We start from the raw sequence: 22,524 nt of genomic DNA, 5'->3' as shown, positions 1-22,524 counted from the left end.
AGTGAATATCAAATTGTTGACAATGACAAAAACGCTTTGTCTAAAGAGAGAGCCCTGGGCTACCAGTGTTGGATAAGTGTACAGGTGTCATTCCACACAAAATTTTGCCTATTGTGTCAATCGTGAATATGAAAATTATATATGAATAGCAGACGCAAACTTTTACCACAGGCGTTACTATTATAGCAGCATCAGAAAAAAAAATATTCAGTAACTTTATTACTTTGAATGTTTTGTTTTTTCAAGATGTATTGTGCCTGTCCCATCCTGTTTTTCACACTTCTCCTTGCTTTTTTTTTTTGGAAAAACAAAATATCAAACTAAATCTGGTATTTTTATATTTATTATATATCTCTATAATAATATATTTATTAGATATCTCTATAATAATAATTGAATAAAATGTTTTATTTAATAGACTGTTAATTTGTTATTTTTTATTAATAACATATTTGTATGTATCATAATGTCATTATCTTAGCATATTTCCTCTTTTCTTTTACTTGATATGTTAGGTTTGTCAGTTAGGGATCTCAAAATGTTACTATTACCATGATTTATAAACAATTGATTAACAAAAACTGTATATTTATAAAAATATCAGCAATAAAATCTTATCATATAATCTTAGCCTCTTGTGAAAAAGCATATAGCTAAATGTGAACCATTTTACTGTTTTAAGGCAGCTATGTCCCATTGAATACAATTTATTAGAAATTGAAGAATAACAATCATCTTTTCAAAATAGAAGAGGCAGTCATTGCATGGAATGACCCTTTGGGAAAGTTTTGCCAAAAATATTCATTCATCATTATTCCTGTCTTCATTATATACAGTGTGTGTGTGTGTGGGGGGGGGGGGGGGGGGTGGTGGATGGTGGGTCGTGTTCTTGGGGTCATAGGCAGCATTCTTCCTCCTCCAAACACGGTGATTTGAGTTGATGCCAAAGAGCTCGATTTTGGTCTCATCTGACCACAACACTTTCACCCAGTTCTCCTCTGAATCATTGGCAAACTTCAGACGGGCCTGTACATGTGCTTTCTTGAGCAGGGGGACCTTGCGGGCTCTGCAGGAGGCTCCTCACCGTTCTCATGATCACTGAAACTCCAAGAGGGAAGATCTTGCATGGAGCCCCAGTCCGAGGGAGACTGAGAGTAATTTTGTGTTTATTCCATTTGCAAATAATCGCGCCAACTGTTATCACCTTCTCACCAAGCTGCTTGGCAATGGTCTTTTAGCCCATTCCAACCGTGTGTAGGTCTACCCTGACATCCTTGGACAGCTCTTTGGTCTTGGCCATGGTGGAGAGTTTGGAATCTGATTGATTGATTGCTTCTGTTGACAGATGTCTTTTATAAAGGTAACAAGCTGAGATTAGGAGCACTCCCTTTACCTGTATAAAAGACACCTGGGAGCCAGAAATCTTGCTGATTGATAGGGGATCAAATACTTATTTGACTCATTTGGGCTTTAGTCTGTTCCTGTCTGTTGTGCTGCTGAGAGGTTTGCGATTGTAGCTCCGCTTTTTTATTGAATCTTTACCTTACTTGCACTCTCTGTTGTTTAAAGTGATAATATATAACTGAATTCCCACCATATTTCTGGTATTATCCAGCAAACTAATTTAACTAATTTGATCGTTCACTTTTAAAATCTCCCTTTTCTGTCAAAGATACTAGAAAAGGTAGTATCCTCACAATTATATTCCTTCTTAGAGAAAAATGGTATATGTGAGGAATTCCAGTCAGGATTTAGACCATATCATAGTACTGAGACTGCTCTCATTGGAGTTACAAATGACCTGCTTCTATCATCTGATCATGGTTGTTAATTATTGGACCTAAAAACCCCACATGTAATAACCTAGAACACTATCTAACACGTAACGGCTGCTCTGTCAATTCTTCTTCATCAGTTAGGAACCTAGGTGTGCTGTTTGATAGCAATCTTTCATTTGAAAGCCATGTTTCTGCGTTTTTCCATCTCAAAAACATATCTAAATTGCGACCTATGCTCTCAACGTCAAATGACCTCAAGGTTAGACTGTTGTCCAAAATGCAGCAGCTAGAGTCCTTACTAGAACCTGGAAGTATGACCATATTATCCCAGTTCTGTCAACACTGCACTGGCTTCCTATCAAACATTGTATAGATTTTAAAATCTTTTTAATTACTTATAAAGCCCTGAATGGCTTAGCCCCTCAGTACTTGAGCGAGCTCTTATCACATTATAGTCCTCCACGTCCGCTGCGATCTCAAAACTCTGGCTGTTTGATAATACCTAGAATATCAAAATCGACTGCTGGCGGCAGATCCTTTTCCTGTTTAGCACCCAAACTCTGGAACAATCTACCTAACACTGTTCAGGAGGCAGACACACTCTGTCAGTTTAAATCTAGATTAAAGACACATTTCTTTAACCTGTCTTACACATAACAAACTACTACACTTCTATTATTCAAATCCGTTAAAGGATTGTTAGGCTGCATTAATTAGATCAACCGGAACTGGGAACACTCCTCATAACACACAATGTACTCATTACATCGTAAGAAAAATGGCATCTATGCTAATATTTGTCTGTTTCTTTCTTATTCTGTTTCTCAGTCTGTGTCCGGATCACATGGTGGATCGGCGCCGGGAGATGTTGTCTGCGGCCTTGATCGTCGGCGGAGGCCGGACACCTGTATTAGCCCCGGGGACATATCCCCAGTGAAGAACTTGACTAAAAATACAATAAAAATAAAAATAAAACAAAATAACTAAAAATATAATAAAATACCTAACTACATAATACTATTATTGTTAGAAAATGCAACAATATAAAAATAGAAATATAATACATTTATACATTTCAAATTTTAATTAAATCAATAATTAAATAATAAATAAACAATAATATCCTGGCCAGAGGAGAACTGGCCCCCCGACTGAGCCTGGTTTCTCCCAAGGTTTTTTTCTCCATTCTGTCACAGAGGGAGTTTTGGTTCCTTGCCACTGTCGCCTCTGGCTTGCTCAGTTGGGGACACTTGATTTCTAGTGATTATCGTCAATTTGATCTCGCAGATACTATTTAAACTAAACTGAGCTAGACAATGACATCACTGAATTCAATAATGAAATGCCTTTAACTGAAAATTGAGTGTTTAATCTTATTATACATTACTGACACTCTATCCTCCAATTTGATACTGTTAAATGCTTTGACACAATCTGTATTGTTAAAAGCGCTATATAAATAAAGGTGACTTGACATTAAAATGCAAATCAATTTATAACTTTTTTTGAAAACCATTTGTTATCAAGGCATATAAGATTAGATGCCAGACAGCTTTGTTAACCTTCCTAAGACGCATGATATCAAAATATATCATTAAATGAAGGATGGTTTGACTTGTGTTTAAAGGTCAAGTGAACTTTATGTACAGATCTGCAGAGCAACAATTCAAATCTTGATATAACATGATGTGATATAACACTCATGCAGTTTGTGACATTCAAATTAATGTATTGCAAAATGCCTATTCTACACCACAAGAGTTTATGAAGATATGCCCCTATAAGACATCCTTTGAGCTATCATATTTAAGAAAATAATTAAAGCCATGACACTTGTGTTAGTTTGCATTTATTAAGTGTTTTCACCAAAGGGAATCACTAGTTTTGTTTCCTGAAGTATTTGGCTTCTGCCTCTTGTTTCTGCTGTCTATAGCCTCTTCTGCGCTTCTGATTTTACTGAGACATACAGAAGTGCACTAATAATCTCATTACTCAGTTGGACTACTGATAATATTCATCACGCTGTAGACACATAAACTGTAGTAATCTCTTGAAAGATGCACCATCCTCTGCTTACAGAAGTTTCTTCAGGTGCAATCCTTTAATCAGTTTCTCTTAGTAAACACTGTCATTTTTTTAACAAGGACCTCAGATTCTGTCATAACAAAAACACTTTTGAAAGTACTGCTGAACCACATGTGCTGCTTGGAGACTGAGAAGGCCCAGGGCACGTTTTATTGGCTCATAAACATACTTTTCACTAAAAGTGTTTCTTTGATTGTTCCTAATCTTGTCAACACTTTTTTTGAGTCACGTTTTGATACACATAAAAATATCCTCCATGAAAAATTCTACATCATTCTCTCAGAGACCCCATAAAACATAAGTGCAATGCAATCTTTCTTACTTAAAAAAAAAAAAACTTTTATTTTTTAATCTGTAAAAGTCTCCAAAAGGACAAGTATGGGGTGTCCTGGCCTTAAAATGGCAGAAGGTCAGATAAAAGTATTAGATAATGATAAAACTGTACAGTCATTGTTCTGTTCTTTTTCTAGGTCACAAAGCGAAAAACAAAACGTATTTACATAAACACAATTTTTCACAATGCAACCTTCATTCGTCACTCGATTGCGTGAACTCGCAAATAATTTTCTGCGCAGATTACTAATGTCTGTTTTAAGATGGCGCCTTACATGAACTGAAGGGGCAAATGCGTTCTGCAAGAGCATATACAAATTAAAGGCGATTCCTATATTTAATTACAATGGTTTTAAAAAACGTTTTTCGATCTACAGTGTTGGGTTTACGGACATGGAGTGTATTTTCAGGCGCGAGGCAGGGTAATATTGTCTTACCTGCCTTCAAGCAGTCTCAATACAGCTTTAATGCGAACTGGACGGTAACCGGTATTTGTAAATGTAAGTATTAATTTTGGATTGACTCCACAACTAATAGACTGCTTCAACATTCTGTCTTATATGCACATATCCACAGACACGTGACTGTTAACTTATAGCCAGTATTATATTGATGGGTCATCTCAACACTTATGCGGTTTTATTTTAATTCGCAGACATAATTAAGCATTTTGTATCACTTTGAGATTGAGTTCTTATTATTTTAGTCCATAGGGGTTTCTTATGGTTGTGTATTTAAATTTTGTACAGCATAGTTTAGTAACGTTTATAGACAGCGTGTGCAGTTACAGTGTTAACCCCTAGGTGTCTCTAAAAGCCCAGTCACTGCATTTCCTGACTGACTAGGCATCAAATCATCAGTGTTTTGTCATATGAGCTTTATGTTTAGTCATGTCCACATACCGGTACTTCAGCTGCATTTAAGCTGCAGATTTTATCCTATATGATCCTAGCTTTCTTTTTTCAAATTATCATTCATCATTATTTGGCAAAAGCTACTTTCGTCACCTCAACTCTGTTACTCAGACATATTACCCTTTTTGTTAAAATCATCACTTTTAAAATTAATAATTTATTTAAAAAAAAAAGAAGAAGCAAACATGTCTAATTCGATGAATGGAGACAGATTAGTGCCATCTGGTAGACCTAAATAAATTATTTAAATTATAATTTATTCTTATTATTTTAAATAAAATTTATAATTTATGTGTTCATGGTGGGAAAAACAATTCACGTGTAATGCCTCTAGATACCTGTAAACAGCCCCACCCCCCTCTGTGTCATTCTGTATAAGGTATACATTATACTATATGTGACCCTGGACCACAAAACCAGTCGCTGGGGTATATCTGTAGTAATAGCCAAATATACATGGTATGGGTCAAAATTATGGATTTTTCTTTTATGCCAAAAATCATTGTTCCATGAAGATATTTTATAAATTTCCTATTGTAAATATATTAAAACTTATTTTTTGATTAGTAATATGCATTGCTAAGAACTTAATTTGGACAACTTTAAAGGCAATTTTCTCAATATTTGAATTTTTTGCACCCTCAGATTCCAGATTTTCAAATAATTGTATCTCGGCCAAATATTGTCCTATCATAACGAACCATACATCAATGGAAAGCTTATTTATCCAGCGTTCAGATGATATATAAATCTCAGTTTCAAAAAATTGACCCTTATGACTAGTTTTGTGGTCCAGGGTTCTTTTTTTTTGTATTTCTCATCAATTTCCTATTGTAGTAATTTTTGACTGGGAAGAACACGAGTGACCATTTTTTAAAACCATTTAGCCTTTCTAGAATCATGACAATTTTGTGTGTGTTCTCATGGCAAGAGCCAAAAACATCACCAAGTGTCACCATTCCAATGAAGTAAAAACATTACTGAAGACCACTAGAGGGTTAAAAAAAATTGACTCATACAAGTTAAGGGAAGAAAAGCACTTGTCACTTATGTGTGAGTAAGTAGCGATATGACTAAGTGTGGGTTATTGTCTCAGCAATGTGAGAAAATTAACGATTGTGGGTCTAATTTGATGTTGCAGACTTGTTAGGGGGGCTGGTGTACATTTACTATTTGAGTTATAGTTTGAATCTCCCCCACAGTAATATTATAATAGTATTATCATTATAAGCTACTAATGCATCAAGAATTAAACATTTTATGTTTTGAAAAAGTTATTTTCAAAACATAAATCATAAAAACATTTTTAATTATTTGCACTGCACATTTTGGTTGACCTGTAGTACTTGACTTATCCACATTATTGTTATTAATTCACTGGTAGTCTTATTAGTGTACTTATGGGAGTGTTGTGTATTTGTGTTCTTTGCTGCCTTTTTAGGTGGTCGTCTCTAAAAGATTGTCTCAAACAAGCACTTAACAGGATGTCCTTCGCTAAGGAAGCATGTATTGTGTAGGATGACAGGCAGGTTATGAAGTAACCATGTGGATGGATACTTCACCCTCTGGAGTGAACTGGGGTCGCTGCAGAGTGATGGTTCATGATTACTCTTCTCATTTTTTTTTTGTGATTTGAAACATGTGTGTTATCGACCTAGACCTTTAATCACCGAGCTAGACCACTCCAATTATGAAAATTACAGCAGCACAACTGTTTTTAACATTTGTAATAAAAAGAAATGTTTAGAAAGAAAAATAAGAATAATTTCTATTCTACGTAAGAAATATTCTAATCATTTTTGAAGGATAATGTGACACTGAAGTCGGAATAAGAATACATTAAAAACGAAAACATTTGAATAAATATTTCACAATATTACCATTGTATTTTTGATCAAATAAATAGTCTTGGTGAGCATAAAAGCTCAGCAATTCAAATCTTACCAACTCCAAACTTTTGAATGGTACTGCATGTCATTTAGCAGATGATTTTATCAAAGCATTTTACAGTATCTTTATTAAAGGGACAGTCCCATAGAGTATTGTGGTGTGGTGTTCATGGCCCTTTTTTGTAGCTCTCAAGAGAAGTTGCAGCCAGTATATTTCACTAGGGTTACATCACTGTTTCCCGCGCATGCTTTCTTATTCTTGGGGCAAAAAGTAATGTGTGGGGGGAATGTGTTGAATTACCAGTTCCCGCAAGACTTATGAACTATGAAGGAGTGGGTGTATAGGTTATTTAACACCCTAAAACGTTTATTAGGCTGATTTTTTTAAACCAGCTATGAAGATTTTCTCATGCATTGAATTTATAACTCCCTCACATTTGCATAGAAATACAGCAGATGTCTTAAGCATCAGCAAAAACATTTACCCATTGTTTTAGTGCCTGAAAGTCTTTTTCTTAGTAATCAGAGTTAAGTAGGTCACTGCTTTAGTCTTTCTTTGACACATACTAATTTAGTAGTACAAGTAGTACCATGCTTAACAGAGTATTTCACCCTGAAAAAATTCTGTCATCATTTACTCACCCTCATGTTGTTGTTCCAAACCTCTATGACTTTCTTTCCTCTGTTGAACATATTTGCTCAGTGTTTTTTTGTCTATACAAAGGAAGTCAACTGTTCAGATCAGGCTTTGAATGATGAGTAAATGATGAATTTTTTTTTTTTTTAAAGACATATTTATTCAGTATTAACATGGCCAATGTACAGTGCACTTTCCTGGGGAGGAAAAAAAATCAGTTTAGACTATAAAATAATTACTTGAAAACCTTATAATAGTGATAATAAACATAATGATGACAGTAACTATAATAGTGCCATTTACAAGTGTTAATGTAGGTGACTGTATGAAGTCACATGTAAAGTTTTACAAGTAAAATCCAAAGAAAAGCACATGAAAAGGTTTCCATTACATATTCATATTCATCTCTAATAAAACTTGACATGACATCAGTTCAGGTGCTGGCTAAATGCATCTCCGGCTGCAATACTACCATTTAACCATTAGGGGGTAAGAGGATGTGATCAGCTACAGATACAGTTTAAACTATCCTCAAGTTTACTTGGAAACCACTAAAGCTGGTAATCTCTAAATAGAGCCCTTTTTCTTCATGGTCGGTCAATAATTGTCTAAAACAGATTTATTGTAGGCATTATATAGTACATGTAAAACTGGGTGTTGGAATCCAGTGCTTGTTATTTTGTAGTTACATGATATGACAGTGCAAAAGTAATAAATAATGTAAGAACATTTTACAAGTTTGTCCTGTTTTACCTGGCTATGATGATTATAATGACATTTTTTTTGACAAGTGGTATCATGACAGTCTCGGGCGTTTTTTTTCCTTGAGGGGTTGTGCGGAAAGGATGTGGCCAACCAAATCACCCCCACTTTTGGTGACACTTTGTCACCATTGACGTGTATTAAATAGTCTGAGGTACAGAAGAGAGTGACTATGAAACTTTTTGACAAATACACATTTAAACACGTCCTTATTAAAGGGTTCTGCATCATTACTAATTATTAAAGCAGACATGCAATGATAACAGCATACATCAAATAAAAAAAAGTTCTTCTTGGGGCTTTGGGAATGTAGTTTTTTAATTATGCATTATTGTTTTTTACTAAGCAACTTTAAAGGGCCTCAGGCAGTATATATATATTGACTTTACTGTTTGTTTCAGGTGATGAAATCCCCCTATACCAACCAGTGAGACAGTATGCTCGGCCCTCTAGAAAGAAACAAGGTAAGAGAAAAAATGTAATCTCTACACACAGTCAACTTGAAAGCCTGCCTGTTTGATATCAATTTTTCATAGGACTCATTGGCTCGTTGCTTTATTTTCTTCCCAGAATTCCCAAGTCAACTTCAGGACCTGCATCCATCTATGCTGAAGCATGAATATGCATCCGTCCCACTTGCACAATCGTATGTTTTTGCATTGACCCACTCATCCTGTAAACATTATGATTGTATATTTGGGATTAGGAAGTACATTATTTCTTCAGACTTCCTTTATGTGCTTGAATGCAGAACGGTAGCAGTATTATGTCATATCTTTGCAGGGTAGACGATGTGGTGAAGAAACTGCTTACGCTGGAGCTTGCAAATCATGTACGGGTTTTCATTTCCTTTTGATACTTTATTTAATATTTTCAGAATTCAAAATGGGCAATAACCTCAGCTGCATTTATTGTAGCTTTTTATTTTGTAAGTCACGATTGACTTAAGAACTATAAAAAGATGTTAAATCACATTTTAATTGAATTATCTGTCATAATGTCTTTCTTTAGAGTGAAAAACTGCGTTTGAAAGAGGAACAGCTTATTGCCAAGGTGCAGAGGGATGAGAACGACCGCAGCTCAACAGAAGTCAAGGGCAAGTTCTCGTTTTTTTTGTTTTTTTTTAACAGTTGACAAAGTCACTGTTTTAACCATACTGGAATCTCAGAACTTGACTCAATCGTGCGGAATGTCCTTGTTTGCGTTACAGTGGCGATTTTGACAGCACGTATTCGCAACTTCCAGGAGCACTTGCACAAGCACCCTAAGGTAAACACAACTCTTCAGTAGCGTGACTTTTTTTTGTCGGCCTTTAGTAAAGGTGTCAGAACTTTTGTTCCCACTCCACTTGATTAGCACCCACAGAGAAACAGGATATCCTGTGCATATGCTCATGTGTTCAATAGTAATTGAATCATACACTATGGTTCAATTTAATTTTTTTTTTTTAAGAAATTAGTAGTTTTATTCAGCAAGGACACATTAAATTGATAAAAAGTGACAGTAAAGACTCATTTTGTTTAATGCTGTTCTTTTGAACTTTCTATTCATCAAAGAATTCTGAAAAAAGTGTATCACAGTTTCCATAAAAATATTAATCAGCACGACTGGTTCCAACATTTGTAATGATAATAGATGTTTCTTGAGCACCAAATCAGCATATTAGAATGATTTCTGTAGGAAAATGTGACATTGAAGACTAAAGTAATGGCTTTGCCATCTTTGGAATAAACTACATTTTAAAAATAGAACAATTATTTTAAATTGTAATCATATTTCACAATATTAATGTTTTTAGTATATTTTTGATCAAATAAATGCAGCCTTGTTAAGCATAAGAGACTTCTTTAAAAAACATTTTAAAATCTTATCGATAGTGTACAGTGAGCCCAAACTGTATTTTAACACTTACAGAAAACACACAAACACTTTTTAAATAAAACACTTGTATATATTGTTTAAAATGAAGACAAACAATTTAGACATCTATTCTAGTCGTCTCTTTCTGCCCATCTTTCTTGAGCAAATATGTTCAAGGCTATTGTGATAATCCCCTGTGACTACTCTGCTTGAAAAATTGAACTTGAGAAGAAATTACTTCATACCCATAATATTAACTTTAGACTAGTTGTTAAACTGTTATTGCAAAATTAAATGAAATAGGGAAGTTATTTGTGGGAAAATCTTTAGAATAATTTTTTGCATTTATTTATTTCATATTATAATTAAATGTATCATTGTATATGCTAGTTTATATGAATAATTGTAAACACATTCATATCATAAAGCATAGCTTTCTGTTCCAGTCCTCTTATTTAAAGGGATAGTTCACCCCAAAATAATTTACTCACACTTATGTTGTTCCAAACCCCTTTTGTTCATATTCTCGCATCATATATATATATCCATCCACTAAAATTCTGTGTAAAGACTTGCACTAAATTGCTTGATTTATACAGATTACTTTTACAATAGATTACTTTTTGTACTTTTTAACACGTCAAAGTTTTGGTTGGGTGGACTTTCAGTGGATGGACAAAAAAAAAATGAGTCTTATAGATTTGAAACAACATGAGAGTGAGTAAATGATGACAGAATTTTAATTTCAGAGAGACAAATTAGTGTACAACAGCATCAAAACCTCTTGTTTCATTCCATCAGGATAAAGCCAACAAACGATGGATGCTCATGGCCATCGACAGGCGGAAGAAAAAGCTGAAGGTTCTGAGAAGGACTCGTTATGATTCCTTCGAGAAGGTGTGTCAAGAGCTTGGAATCACATACACGTTTCCTCCTGAATATTATCGGCGGGTCACCCGACGTTGGCTGGCCAAAAAGGCCTTCTGCAATAAGGTAATGTTCTCAGCCCAGCTCAGCCAAAATGCCCCAGTGTTTTGTTTTTTTTTAGGATTTCATGGTTTGTGTTTCAGCTGTTGTTTACATTGTATTTTCTTCCTTTCAGGTCTTTCAAGAGGTCCAGAAACAAAAAGCAGAGCAGAGAGAGAAACAGAGAGCAGCGGAGGCTAAGGGAAAGGAGCCAACATCCTCTACAGAACCACAAGGCCCTGTGGCATAGTGATGTTCAGACAGATGACAAGACTTGGGTGCTGACAAGTCCAGAGGAACAATCTGATACATCCATATTTGAGGTCACATTCAAAGAAAAACTAAACCGACATCAAATTATCATCATTTATTTTGCCCTTCATTGGTAGATCACTTATTTCTCTGAAATGTTTTGGCTGCACCAAATAAAAGATCTTAAAATGCATTGTTTGGTCATCATTCCTCAAACATAACTTCACAGAAATACTTTGATGATATTAGTTTCACTCACTCAGGAGTTTTGGATTGGCAGCTGATGAAGACCTGTGTCATATGCAAGACTGATGCATTGTGGTTGTGTGGCTAGTGCAAATGGTTTGGTTGCTCTCAGTTCCCTGAACTCTGTCATTTTACAAGAAATGCTTGACAATCAGGTGAATGATCTGAGGTCAAACTATCAATTCTTTACTCATGTGAGATTATATATTGATTGTTAAGAATTCTGGTAGATCGCATTTCCTATTACAACTCAGACCTCCCCCTTTCTGATGTGCTTTGTGTGAAACTTGTATGCGTAAATCGGAAACGCTGCATACGAGAGTAGAAAACGCGGTGTGTTGGTGTCTGTCACAACTTCCTTTTCAGCTGCAAGCCCCAGAACAAGAGGCTCAGAAGAACACGAGGTACTTTTTTGTAGTCTACTATTTTATATACATTTTTCAGATTATTTGTTTACACTTTATTTTGTGTCCTTGTTACAATGGAATTATACATTTAAGTACTGAGTATCTTTAATTAACTGCATGTACTTACTATGAGGTTAAGATTAGGAATAGGGTTTGGTTTAGGGTTCCTTGCATGCAATTATGCATACTTAATTATTATAATAGAAAGTGCATGTAATATGTGTAACAAGGACACCTCAAAATAAAGCGTTACACATTTTAGCCTTAATCTCAAAGCTGTTAGTTTCTTACATTGCATTATTATTATTATTCAGATATTATACGTTAGTGGTATATAAACTATAAATATCTGTTAAAATAACAAGTGTAAGTAGATTTGGTTCAGATGTTTTTGTTGGTGGTGTTTTCCATAGACAAAAACTCTTTTTATACATCAAAATGTGTATGGGAATGTAAAATATTCTGTCCTGTAAAACAAAATTTTAAAGGTACAGTTCACCAAACAATGTAATTATTTACTAACCTTCGTGAGTTTCCAAACCTGTATGATTTTCTTTTTACAGCAGAACACAAAATAAGATATTTTGAACAGTGTTTTAACTGTTTTTGCCCATACACTAACACTCAATGCGGTCAAAAATAATATTGGAAGCCACTGACTTTCATTGTATGGACAAAACAAAACAAAACAAAACAAAACAAAAAAACACTGAAGGATTTGTATAAACATCTTTTGTTTATACAAATGGAATAATACATATTTGGAATGGAATGTGGGAGAGTAAATTATGACGGAATTTTCATAATGGGGCAAATTATGGCTTTATTAGTACAACGGAATGGAAAATATCATGAAATAGATCTTTTTCTTTCTAAAATGGTGATTAAATGTTAATTAGGAAGTGCTGTTTTGTGTAACGACTGATAGATATGCATTTGTCACTCTTCTAGGAAGGAGCCATTTTCACATCTTTGCTGGACTGCTCATTTTGACTGAGATGTCAAACCCAGTCATCACTCAGCCCGGTGCTGGATCTTACGGTACAAATGTGCAGACTGGAGAGTGGAGCACCGGTCTTTGTTCTTGCTGCAGTGACCTACTTGTCTGTAAGTTCTGAGAGCTGTCAGCAATTCTTCTGAAGAACTTCAAAGATACCAGTTCACTGGCATATTTTAGCTGTGGTTTAATATTTAGCCAAGGAGGACTAATGTTAGTCAGTTTCCTGCTTTTATCAGTGGCATGTCGTCAACATAAAATGCATGATCTTTGAGCTATTTTATGCATTTTTTCATTGTCTAGGTGCTCTTGGCTGTGTCTGTCCGATAGCTCTCAGCTGTTACACAGCAAACAAGTACGGTGAAAATGTATGTCTAGCATGTGTACCTGGAGGAATGGCTGCAATGAGGACACACATGCGACTGACCTATGGAATACAGGTAATGTATACTACAAATTAAGGATTGGATTTCTCATATTGCATATTTAAGAATTATCATTCATGCCATGTATTGCTGTCTCCACATGTTTTGTACATATTACACAATTATGTGCCTTTTTTCCCCCCCTGCAGGGCACAATATGCAATGATGCTTTGATGACCTGTTGCTGTGGAATATTTGAAACATGTCGAATGACCAGAGAAATTCGTATCAGGAATGGAGAGACCTAATTACTGTCTTTACTAATAACTGTTTCAGTCTAAATATTTTTTTTTTTCATATGATTTTTAAAAATTAATTGAAAACAGTCATTTGTTAACAGTCCGTTCATTATTAAAGGCAGGAGAATTAAAACCAGGATAGAATTTATAAACATATTCTTTGGAAATAAAAAGGTGTGACCAATCTCTTTACCTGGTCAACAAAGAGTGTTACATTACTGAAGTTTAAAAGTCTTGATTTTGTGTAAATTCTTGTAATATTCATTAGCCGAATACATTGTATGTGCTGACAATTTTGCTGTAATGCTCAAAATGTGCCAACCTGTAGCATTAATATGTTACTGTACAGGAGCTGTGAGTCATATTTAATAAACATCAAAAGTACAGTGGAATCAATCATACTAATTATGTTATAATGCTTTTTTGTTTTGTTTCACAAACGACCATACAAATTATATGACTGCTTTCGCATCAATACATGAAATATATAAACGTCCCAAAATTTTGCTTGTGTTCCTGGCGAGACGTATTACGTCATCGGCGCGCAGCAGTACGAGCGTCTCTGATTGGCTGTTGTTGGCGGTGACCTGGCAACCGGTTTACAGACGCTTGTTTATTCTGCAGGATCTTCAGAGAGAGCAGAACGCGTCTTTTTATTGACAACTTGTGATTGCTTCCCGATACTAGCTGCTCTTCATCCATCTCCAGAGAGGATGTCGACGCGAACGCTGCCTCTGCTCTTCATTAATCTGGGTGGAGAAATGCTCTACATCCTGGATCAGCGCCTGCGGGCTCAGAATATCCCAGCAGATAAAGCGAAGAAAGGTAGATGGCAGCTAATATGCCACGGAGCTGATGAAGCAAGTCATATAAACGTTGTATGATCATGGTTCATGATCTTCCTAAAGAAGCCGTTGGGTTATCTGATATTGCTGTGCATAATTAGCCAGTTAGCCTGTGTATTTGAAAACAGTGATCCAGTGGGCCATTCAGTTACAGCCTTATGCAGGAAACATGCCATTTTTGCAACGTTATGTCATTCTTTGTAGTCAACATTATATAAAGCAAGACACTACAGACAGAAACATTGGGGGTTTTTTCATGCCCTTGTCAATTTTGAGATTTTCATAATGTGTCGTTTCAGACTAGTGGAAGGAAAACATCCAAATGCAAATTTAAGTGTTTATTTTATTCCACTATCTATGCTCGTCTGTAAATCACAATACATATTTTTAAAGACCATTTTTTTCTCGTGAATTGAGCCAGAAATCTCTGTAGTTAGGCTTATTGTTAATAATATTGTTAACTGTCATTTTCAGTTTGGCTTTATACAGCGCTCAGATTTCTGTTCTGTAAATTTATGCAAATTAGTGCATTTTTAATGAATTAATACTTCGTTTTCGCATTCAAACATAACATTTCAGAAAATTAGTACAAAAAAATGCTAATTTTTAAATTAAATCAATCAGCTGGGGACGTATGGTGATATTTATTAGTAATTTCTTTTACTCTGTTCACCTGGTGTGTCTTACCTTAAATAAGCAAAACTATTTTAATTATGTGGTGGATTGTCCATTGAAACATAGTTGACCCTTAAAAATATGAGTTTTTGCATTTAGAAATTTGATATAGTAAGATAAATTATCGCAGAAGCACACTTTTCTAACAAACATTTTACAAAAATTATTTTGTGGCTTTAAATAATAAAAAATGTTATTCAAAATATGCTGAGAAAAAAAAAAAGGTAATTTTCTGCTAGGACATTATCCATTAATTTTACGTTAACCCTAAAACACAACCCAATGTAGTCGAACTTTAAATTACAAGTGTGAAAAAAACACTGTAAAGAAAATAAATGGATATACTGTATACACTGTATATTAATATCTAAAAATCAAGAACATTTCCAAGAAGTTTTGACTTTGGAGGTTGTCAGTACGTACACACTTTGTACTTTATAAAAGATGTCATGTCAAATGGACTGCATGTGTTCACTTCTGTTGCAGGCAACACTGTGGCTCAATTACATTTGCTCAACAGCTTGTCAGTATCATGGTTTCCTGTCTAATATACGTTCCTGTATCAGGGTTTCCTGTGTCTTTTTCGCATTCTGAAATATTCTTAATAAACCTAACTTCGCAGTTGTGCTGGCATCACACTTTGGTATCAGATGCCACAGAGGTCTAAATACATGATTAAGTTGCTTGTTGCTTGCAGATGTGATGTTAATACATGTAGCTTATGCTTTACCTGCTCTTTAGTTAACTTCCTCCAAGGAACATTTTAAATATGTCCTTTTTGATTTGCAATCTTTGTAGCCACTGTAGGAGATTGGCTAGAGGAGGACAGAAAAAGAGGTATTGTTAACATTCTGCTTGCTCTGCTGCTGGCTGTAAAGCAAAGTAGCGTGTATGTACTCATGCCAGCTCTCATAGGCACTCGCTGTGTAGCGGGAGATGGGGTTTCTGTGCTGTTTCAATTGTAATTTCACATTTTGAATGTTTTTGGGTGAAAATACTATTGTAGAATAAGAACCCAAAGATTCAAGAGACTCATACAGTTATTTTTTTAGTACTGAGATATAAATCCTCCATATGGCAGTATATGTTTCTAGCAATTGTGTTTTCCTCAGTCAACATTTGATGACAGTTTTCAGCCTGCTTCTCTGTGAAAACATCTGCCAAGACAATAAAACTTGGTTTTTAACTACATTTTGAGTTATGTTATTTTTGTTTATCTATCTTTCTTGGCAAACCAGCTTTCTACAGTAAAGACTGCATTCTGCTTGCTTGGTTTTCAGCTTCGTATTTGCACAGAATTGCTTTTGACGCACTGCAACTCTCTCTTGTGTTTGTGTTGTCATAGTTATGAATGATATCATTACCACCATGTTCAATAAGAAGTTCCTGGAGGAGCTGTTCAAACCTCAGGAGCTGTACTCCAAGAAGGCCCTGAGGACAGTGTTTGACCGACTCGCTCACGCCTCCATCATGAGACTCAACCAAGCTAGTATGGACAAGGTAAAGTCTAAAGTCAAAGATGAATTGTCATTTTCTTGAATTAATTGTTTGCTTTATCTTTTAGTGCAATCCTTGCACATTTGTCTAGCAAGAACCTTCTACAGAAACCTCTGTATTCGTGGTAAACAGATCATGGTTTTTTTTATATTTTAGTTTTGAAATGTGCCAAAGTTATAGAGTAACATCTGTTCACCAATGTTATTCTATTTTGATCTTTACTTTAAAATTCTCATTAAATATTATCGCGTTATAATAAGCAAAATGGTGTTGAATGGCTCCCTCTGGTGTGTAATATGATGAAATATGTAATGACTACTTTTCTGTGCGCAGCTCTATGATTTGATGACCATGGCGTTCAAGTATCAAGTCCTGCTGTGTCCTCGCCCTAAAGACATCCTCCTTGTGTCCTTTAACCACATGGATGCCATCAGGGACTTTGTGAAAGACACTCCCAGCATCCTCAGCCAAGTGGATGAAACAAACAAACAACTCGTAGAGGTAGCAAGGTCTCTTCAGTTTCTGTTTAAAGGTGTTATTACTCGGTATTTTTCATTTTCGGTTTATTTTCAATTATTTAATATAATAAACCATTTTTTTCATTGTCAGTAACTGTTAATGTAATATTATTTCATATTGGTATTGATATGATTTATTACATATTTTAAATGGTTGTATATTTGATGATAATAATAATATATAATGTTAATATTTAAAATTAAATATTAATATTAATATACAATTGTGAGCTTTGAAAGTGTATTTTGCTTGTAACTCCTAGATCTATAGACCTTTATCTGGTGGAGAGTTTCAACTAATTAGACAGACTCTCCTCATCTTCTTTCAAGATATGCATATAAGAGTAAGTCTTTTCTCTATTTTGATATATGTACATTAATACAGAATACTCAAAAACCCAATATGTAAATTTAAAGTCCAAAAGTATTGGTCATGTTTATGAAGGGTCAGAAAAGCCATATATTTAAATATGATGTTAAATATGTAACTTGTTTTTTTGGGGGGGGTTTTTAGGTATCAATTTTCCTGAAAGACAAAGTACAAAACTCCAATGGGCGATTTGTTCTCCCCACATCAGGCCCTGTTCCGTATGGGACGCACAACCCAGGACTCATAAGGTTAGCAGGATAGGATTCTGCTTCTGTTCCTTGAGTTAATGCAGCAAAAACACATTTTTGCACTGAAATGGCTGAGAACAGCAGGATTTAGTTTGAACATTATAAATAAATAGCGTCTTATTCATAGTTGTGCATTGTGCATATGTTTGTTCGGAAATCACCTCCTTCATTTAGAACTGACATAGTCTGACGGTAAGGGTTTATAGTTAATTGCATTATCAAGAGACTTGGACATTTTCTAAATATAGCAAGGTCTGTTTAGACTGTGACAGAAAGTATTTCTACTGATAGTTGGCATATGAGATGTCCATGAACTAATTTTTATCAACATCAATATTTAGAGACAATTTTTTGTACAATATATCCAAGTTCCTTAATGGATTACCATCTTCTATGCTATCATTTTTAATCAACAAATACATTTTAAAAGTACTAATTTTTCCATCTCGCACTCAATTAACATAAGGTCAGAAAACTTCATGTATAATAAATATTAATGTTTTTTAAAAGTATTATATAATTTCTTACTAGAAAAAGGTTGATTTGATCTATTTATGATTTATTAATTCTTTTTTCATGACTAATTCCCAGAATGTTTAGCTGTAGTGGTGAGGAGGTGAGAAGGATGCAGTACCGTGACGGTGGCAATTACTGCTGCGCTCTCCGTGAGGGTTCTTTTGAAATGTATGGTGATCGAGTCATCAAACTGGGCACAAACATGTGAGCATCAACCACCTTCTAATAATACTCACTTCTACTAATAATGACTCGCACCTTCTGTGTATCTTCAGATACAGGGGTGTAATTCATCACGTGTTAAGTTTTGTCTGTTGCAAAGCACCATCTCTAAATGATATGTGAATAATTTAGCTGTAAACCTGAGACAGGTAGCCTTTCACTGGAGCATCAGCTGTACAATTGTCCTGTTTGCTCTTTTAGGTACAGTGTGAGCCGCCCTGTTGAGACACACATGTCTGGAACCTCCAAAAACTCCTCACAGCACACCAAGGTGGGATTATGACTTGATTACACTTTGTTTATTTATATTTAAAAAAATATTGTTGACATTGATAAACTGTATCCTTTCCGTATATGCAGGTCTCTTGATCATAAGAACTTATGGTTAAAAAAAAAAAAAAGATGTGTAATACTAATGTAATATTTGACAACATTTGTACACTTCTGAAGGTCAACACAACTCCGAATCCTTTGGCAAAAGAAGAGCTGAACCTGCTTGCTAGACTAATGGGAGGTCTAGAGGTGCAGAAATCAACTAACACTGACTCTGGCTTCCGTGTGAACCTTTTTGCCACTGACGAAGAGGAAGAGTGAGTCTTTTTTGTTTAATTTTGATACTTTTTCAGTATTATTGTGTGTCTCACTGAAACAAGGAGTGGTATTTCACCCCAAAATAAAAGCAAAATGATACCATTGTTGAAAGCATATGTGTAGACATTTGATTTTTAAATTATTATTATTATTCTCAGTATTGATTCTCATTAGATTCGGATAACTAATACAGTAATTTTTACTGTATTTATTTTAAATTAAATGGGTTTTAGCAATGAATATATTACTGTTTGTGTAAGATATCTTTTTTTAATAATATTTTTTTTTTTTAGCAAGGATGAAGTTTCACAAAACATTAAGCAACACAGCTGTTTTCAACATTGATCATTATAAGAAATGTATATTGAATGGCAAATCAGCATATTATAATGATTTCTGAAGGATCTTGTGACACTGAAGACTGCTGAAAATTCAGTGTTGTAAAGTATATTAAAATAGAAAACATTTATATTGTAATAATATTTCACAATTAATTAATATTAATATTTTGCTGTATTTTTTATCAAATAAATGCATACTTGGTCAGAATAAGTGACTTGTTTTTATAAAAAAAACATTCTGTGATTTTAAAAACCTTAATTATTCCAAACCTTTGACTGACAGTGTATATATGCAGTTTAATAGATCTGAGTGTATGTATATATCTAAAAATAGGCTTTTAAAACATTTTCTTTATGCAAAATATAATGTATTACTTTTTATTGTGGAGTAAAATGTAACCCTGCCATGTTCCTGATAGGTTCTGGGAGTCAAACATCACCGTATGAAGAAAGTGTAGCTAGACATATCAGTGAAATGGATGCTGTTTGTTTTGCATGAGATTTCATACAAATATTAAAACAGATTATCCCCACAGGGAAGCTTTGATATCAAGACCGGATGAGCTTACCTATGAAGTTATTAATATCCAGGCAACAAAGGTAAGGCTGAATGTTTGTATGCTTGTGTTCAGTAATACACTTAGGTTGTTTGATCCTTGGCCTCAAAAAACATTGTAATGCCTGATTACCAGTGATCCACCAACACTGAGACGAAGATCTCAGCTTGTCTAATTGGTTTTTGACAGGCTAAAGATTTTGAGTCTTAAGTTAACTTTGAACTACCAGAGGACCATGAGAGTAACAATACACATGTCAATACAAATGTCTGGCTCATTTCAGGACAAACAGACCCATGCAGAGCTGGCTAAGATCATGGGGGAGTTTGTAGAGACTGGAGAACCCGCCCCCAGTTCCAGCAGCAAGGGTGACGACCTCCTGGCCATGATGGATGGACTGTGACTTAAACTTGATGTTCCCTTTGACTGAGCAGAGTGACTGAGCTGTTAAGCAGGATAAAGTGCTACAATGTCTTACTCAGCAAAGAGGCCTCTTGTCTGGAGCTACAGTGACAACCGTATATATTTAGAACGACAGCTAAACTCAACAAGAACGCCTCTCTTTGAGAATTTCACACAATTTTTGTCTCCTGCCACCCACCGAATGTGAGAAATGCAAATAGCAGATGTAAAAATGTAATATGTGTCTTGCTGTGGGACCATATTCACTTTTTCACATTCGTTCCGTCAAGTTACTTTGGACCTACTGAGGTGGCACAGGCCATATCATCATGTATTTCAGCGAATGGTTTGATATCAGGTTTCACAGAAACGTCTGCGAGGCTTTGATGTCACAGACACATCTGTGACATTTAGATCAGTGGACAGAATAAAACGCCTTTTTCTGGACTGTCTTAGTTGTCTAAGAGGACAATCCGTGCACATGGAATTCATTTAAATCTATTTGATGTGCAACAGAGAGGTGCAGGATATGCATCCACACAACAAGCGCAGATCAGGGTAAAGGAGGATACCGAAGTGCACTTTCAGTAAATATTTAGTACAGATCCCAAAACTGGTTTACAGGAAGCCCCAGGACAATTGATGTGTGTATGTTTTGTCTTTATGTAAAGGGAGTGCAACAAAGTCAGGTATTTCAAGCTCCAGAAATTAAAAGGTCTTAGAGTGTGCAATTGTTGCATTATGTAAAGGGACAATGTATACATGAATCCACATTCCATGGAAAGAAAGAAATGCAATATGGTGGATGAAACTGTTTATTTTTCATAATCATATATGAGCTTATTTATTGAGGTTAATGTACTGAATATTCATTTGTGTCTGTTTACGGTTATATTAAAATAGATTTGAATGTGAAATAAAGTAGATCTTTTTGCAAATAGTGACTGGTCAAAATACCAAAGTTCCATGTTTGTTTTTAAATAATACTTTCTTGTTAAAGTAATAGTTCACACAAAAGTAAAAATTTGCTCACCCTCAGGCCACCCCACATGTAGCCTAGATAAGTTTGTTTCTTCACTGGAAACACTGGAGAAATTTAGCATTACATCACTTGCTCACCAATGGATGAATGGGTGCCATCAGAATGAGAGTCCAAATAGCTGATAAAGCATCACAATAATCCACAAGTAATTCACACATCTTCAGGCCATCAATTGATGTTGTGAAGTGAAAAGCTGTGCGTTTTTAAGAAACAAATCCATCACTAAGGCATTTTAACTTAATACTAAAACTTCTAGCCAAAATATTGTCCATAGTCCATAATATAAACGCTAATAAACAGTGTTTGGTTTGTGTTTGCGACAAGACGTCTTTTTCACTGAATAGGCAATAGGCCTATTATGGATAGAGGATAATACTTGTGTATTATTATGTTTATAGTAGATGTTTCGACGTTTCAAATCGTTGAATCAAACTCATCTACATCTTGGATAGCCTGAGGTGACAAAATTTGAAGGGCATTTTTATTTTTGGCTAAACTATTTGTTTGAGGTAAACAGAAAATCGTTCATTCGTTCTTACATTCAAAGATGAAGTTACACAAAAACAAAGAGGTTAGTGCTTCTTTGTCAACACTAGATGGCGCAATGGAATAATGCAGCGTTGTTGACATCTAGAAACTGAAAGATTACTATTGGTTATCACCAATGTAATGTTTTTTTAATTATTATTACAGAAATGAACATAGAAATAGTCACTAAGAAGTAGTCACTTCAATGTAAGCTTATGATATTTGATACGCTAAAGTTTTAGTGTGTAGGCTACATTTAAACATTTTGAACTCCCAGCACAGAATTTTGTAATGGGCCTAAATCTGACTGTGGTTTTATGTGAAGCGAATGTAAACTTTATGAAAAGAAGCTCCTGTTATTGCATTTCCCCCTAACTCTCCA

General features: G+C 34.9%; 3 protein-coding genes across 3 annotated transcripts; all 3 read left to right on the top strand.

The window, feature by feature from the left end:
- The first annotated feature begins 4,434 nt into the window (after positions 1–4,434).
- LOC306887364 (small ribosomal subunit protein uS15m-like) lies at positions 4,435–11,668 on the top strand. Its single transcript, XM_079445035.1, has 8 exons — positions 4,435–4,696; positions 8,800–8,862; positions 8,969–9,044; positions 9,182–9,230; positions 9,410–9,494; positions 9,609–9,667; positions 11,060–11,251; positions 11,361–11,668. Exons 1-8 carry the CDS (start codon positions 4,543–4,545, stop codon positions 11,472–11,474), a joined length of 792 nt encoding a protein of 263 aa, XP_079301161.1. The 5' UTR covers positions 4,435–4,542; the 3' UTR covers positions 11,475–11,668.
- Positions 11,669–12,033: 365 nt separating this feature from the next.
- LOC306887141 (cornifelin-like) lies at positions 12,034–14,288 on the top strand. The gene is made up of 4 exons (XM_079444683.1): positions 12,034–12,126; positions 13,081–13,236; positions 13,430–13,566; positions 13,701–14,288. The coding sequence occupies exons 2-4, from the start codon at positions 13,128–13,130 to the stop codon at positions 13,797–13,799; spliced, it is 345 nt and encodes a 114-aa protein (XP_079300809.1). The 5' UTR covers positions 12,034–12,126; positions 13,081–13,127; the 3' UTR covers positions 13,800–14,288.
- A 60-nt stretch (positions 14,289–14,348) lies between these two features.
- LOC306887361 (protein OSCP1-like) lies at positions 14,349–21,530 on the top strand. Its single transcript, XM_079445031.1, has 10 exons — positions 14,349–14,615; positions 16,656–16,810; positions 17,141–17,308; positions 17,589–17,669; positions 17,840–17,943; positions 18,535–18,663; positions 18,883–18,952; positions 19,132–19,271; positions 20,150–20,213; positions 20,454–21,530. Exons 1-10 carry the CDS (start codon positions 14,504–14,506, stop codon positions 20,571–20,573), a joined length of 1,143 nt encoding a protein of 380 aa, XP_079301157.1. The 5' UTR covers positions 14,349–14,503; the 3' UTR covers positions 20,574–21,530.
- Positions 21,531–22,524: the final 994 nt, after the last annotated feature.

The sequence above is a fragment of the Barbus barbus genome (genome assembly GCF_936440315.1).
Source record: "Barbus barbus genome assembly, chromosome: 21".
In the NCBI taxonomy this organism is placed as follows: domain Eukaryota; kingdom Metazoa; phylum Chordata; class Actinopteri; order Cypriniformes; family Cyprinidae; genus Barbus; species Barbus barbus.
The sequence above is the reverse complement of the archived record's forward strand: the minus strand, read 5'-3'. Positions and strand labels throughout refer to the sequence as shown.

Coding starts and splice junctions, on each gene's coding strand:
- LOC306887361 (XM_079445031.1), top strand. CDS start 14,504: ATGTCGACGCGAACGCTGCCTCTGCTCTTCATTAATCTGGGTGGAGAA. Junction 14,616..16,655: donor AGCAGATAAAGCGAAGAAAG/GTAGATGGCAGC, acceptor GTGTTGTCATAG/TTATGAATGATATCATTACC. Junction 17,309..17,588: donor CAAACAAACAACTCGTAGAG/GTAGCAAGGTCT, acceptor TGTAACTCCTAG/ATCTATAGACCTTTATCTGG.
- LOC306887364 (XM_079445035.1), top strand. CDS start 4,543: ATGGTTTTAAAAAACGTTTTTCGATCTACAGTGTTGGGTTTACGGACA. Junction 9,495..9,608: donor CAGCTCAACAGAAGTCAAGG/GCAAGTTCTCGT, acceptor TTTGCGTTACAG/TGGCGATTTTGACAGCACGT. Junction 11,252..11,360: donor AAAAGGCCTTCTGCAATAAG/GTAATGTTCTCA, acceptor TCTTCCTTTCAG/GTCTTTCAAGAGGTCCAGAA.
- LOC306887141 (XM_079444683.1), top strand. CDS start 13,128: ATGTCAAACCCAGTCATCACTCAGCCCGGTGCTGGATCTTACGGTACA. Junction 13,237..13,429: donor CTGCAGTGACCTACTTGTCT/GTAAGTTCTGAG, acceptor TTCATTGTCTAG/GTGCTCTTGGCTGTGTCTGT. Junction 13,567..13,700: donor GACTGACCTATGGAATACAG/GTAATGTATACT, acceptor CCCCCCCTGCAG/GGCACAATATGCAATGATGC.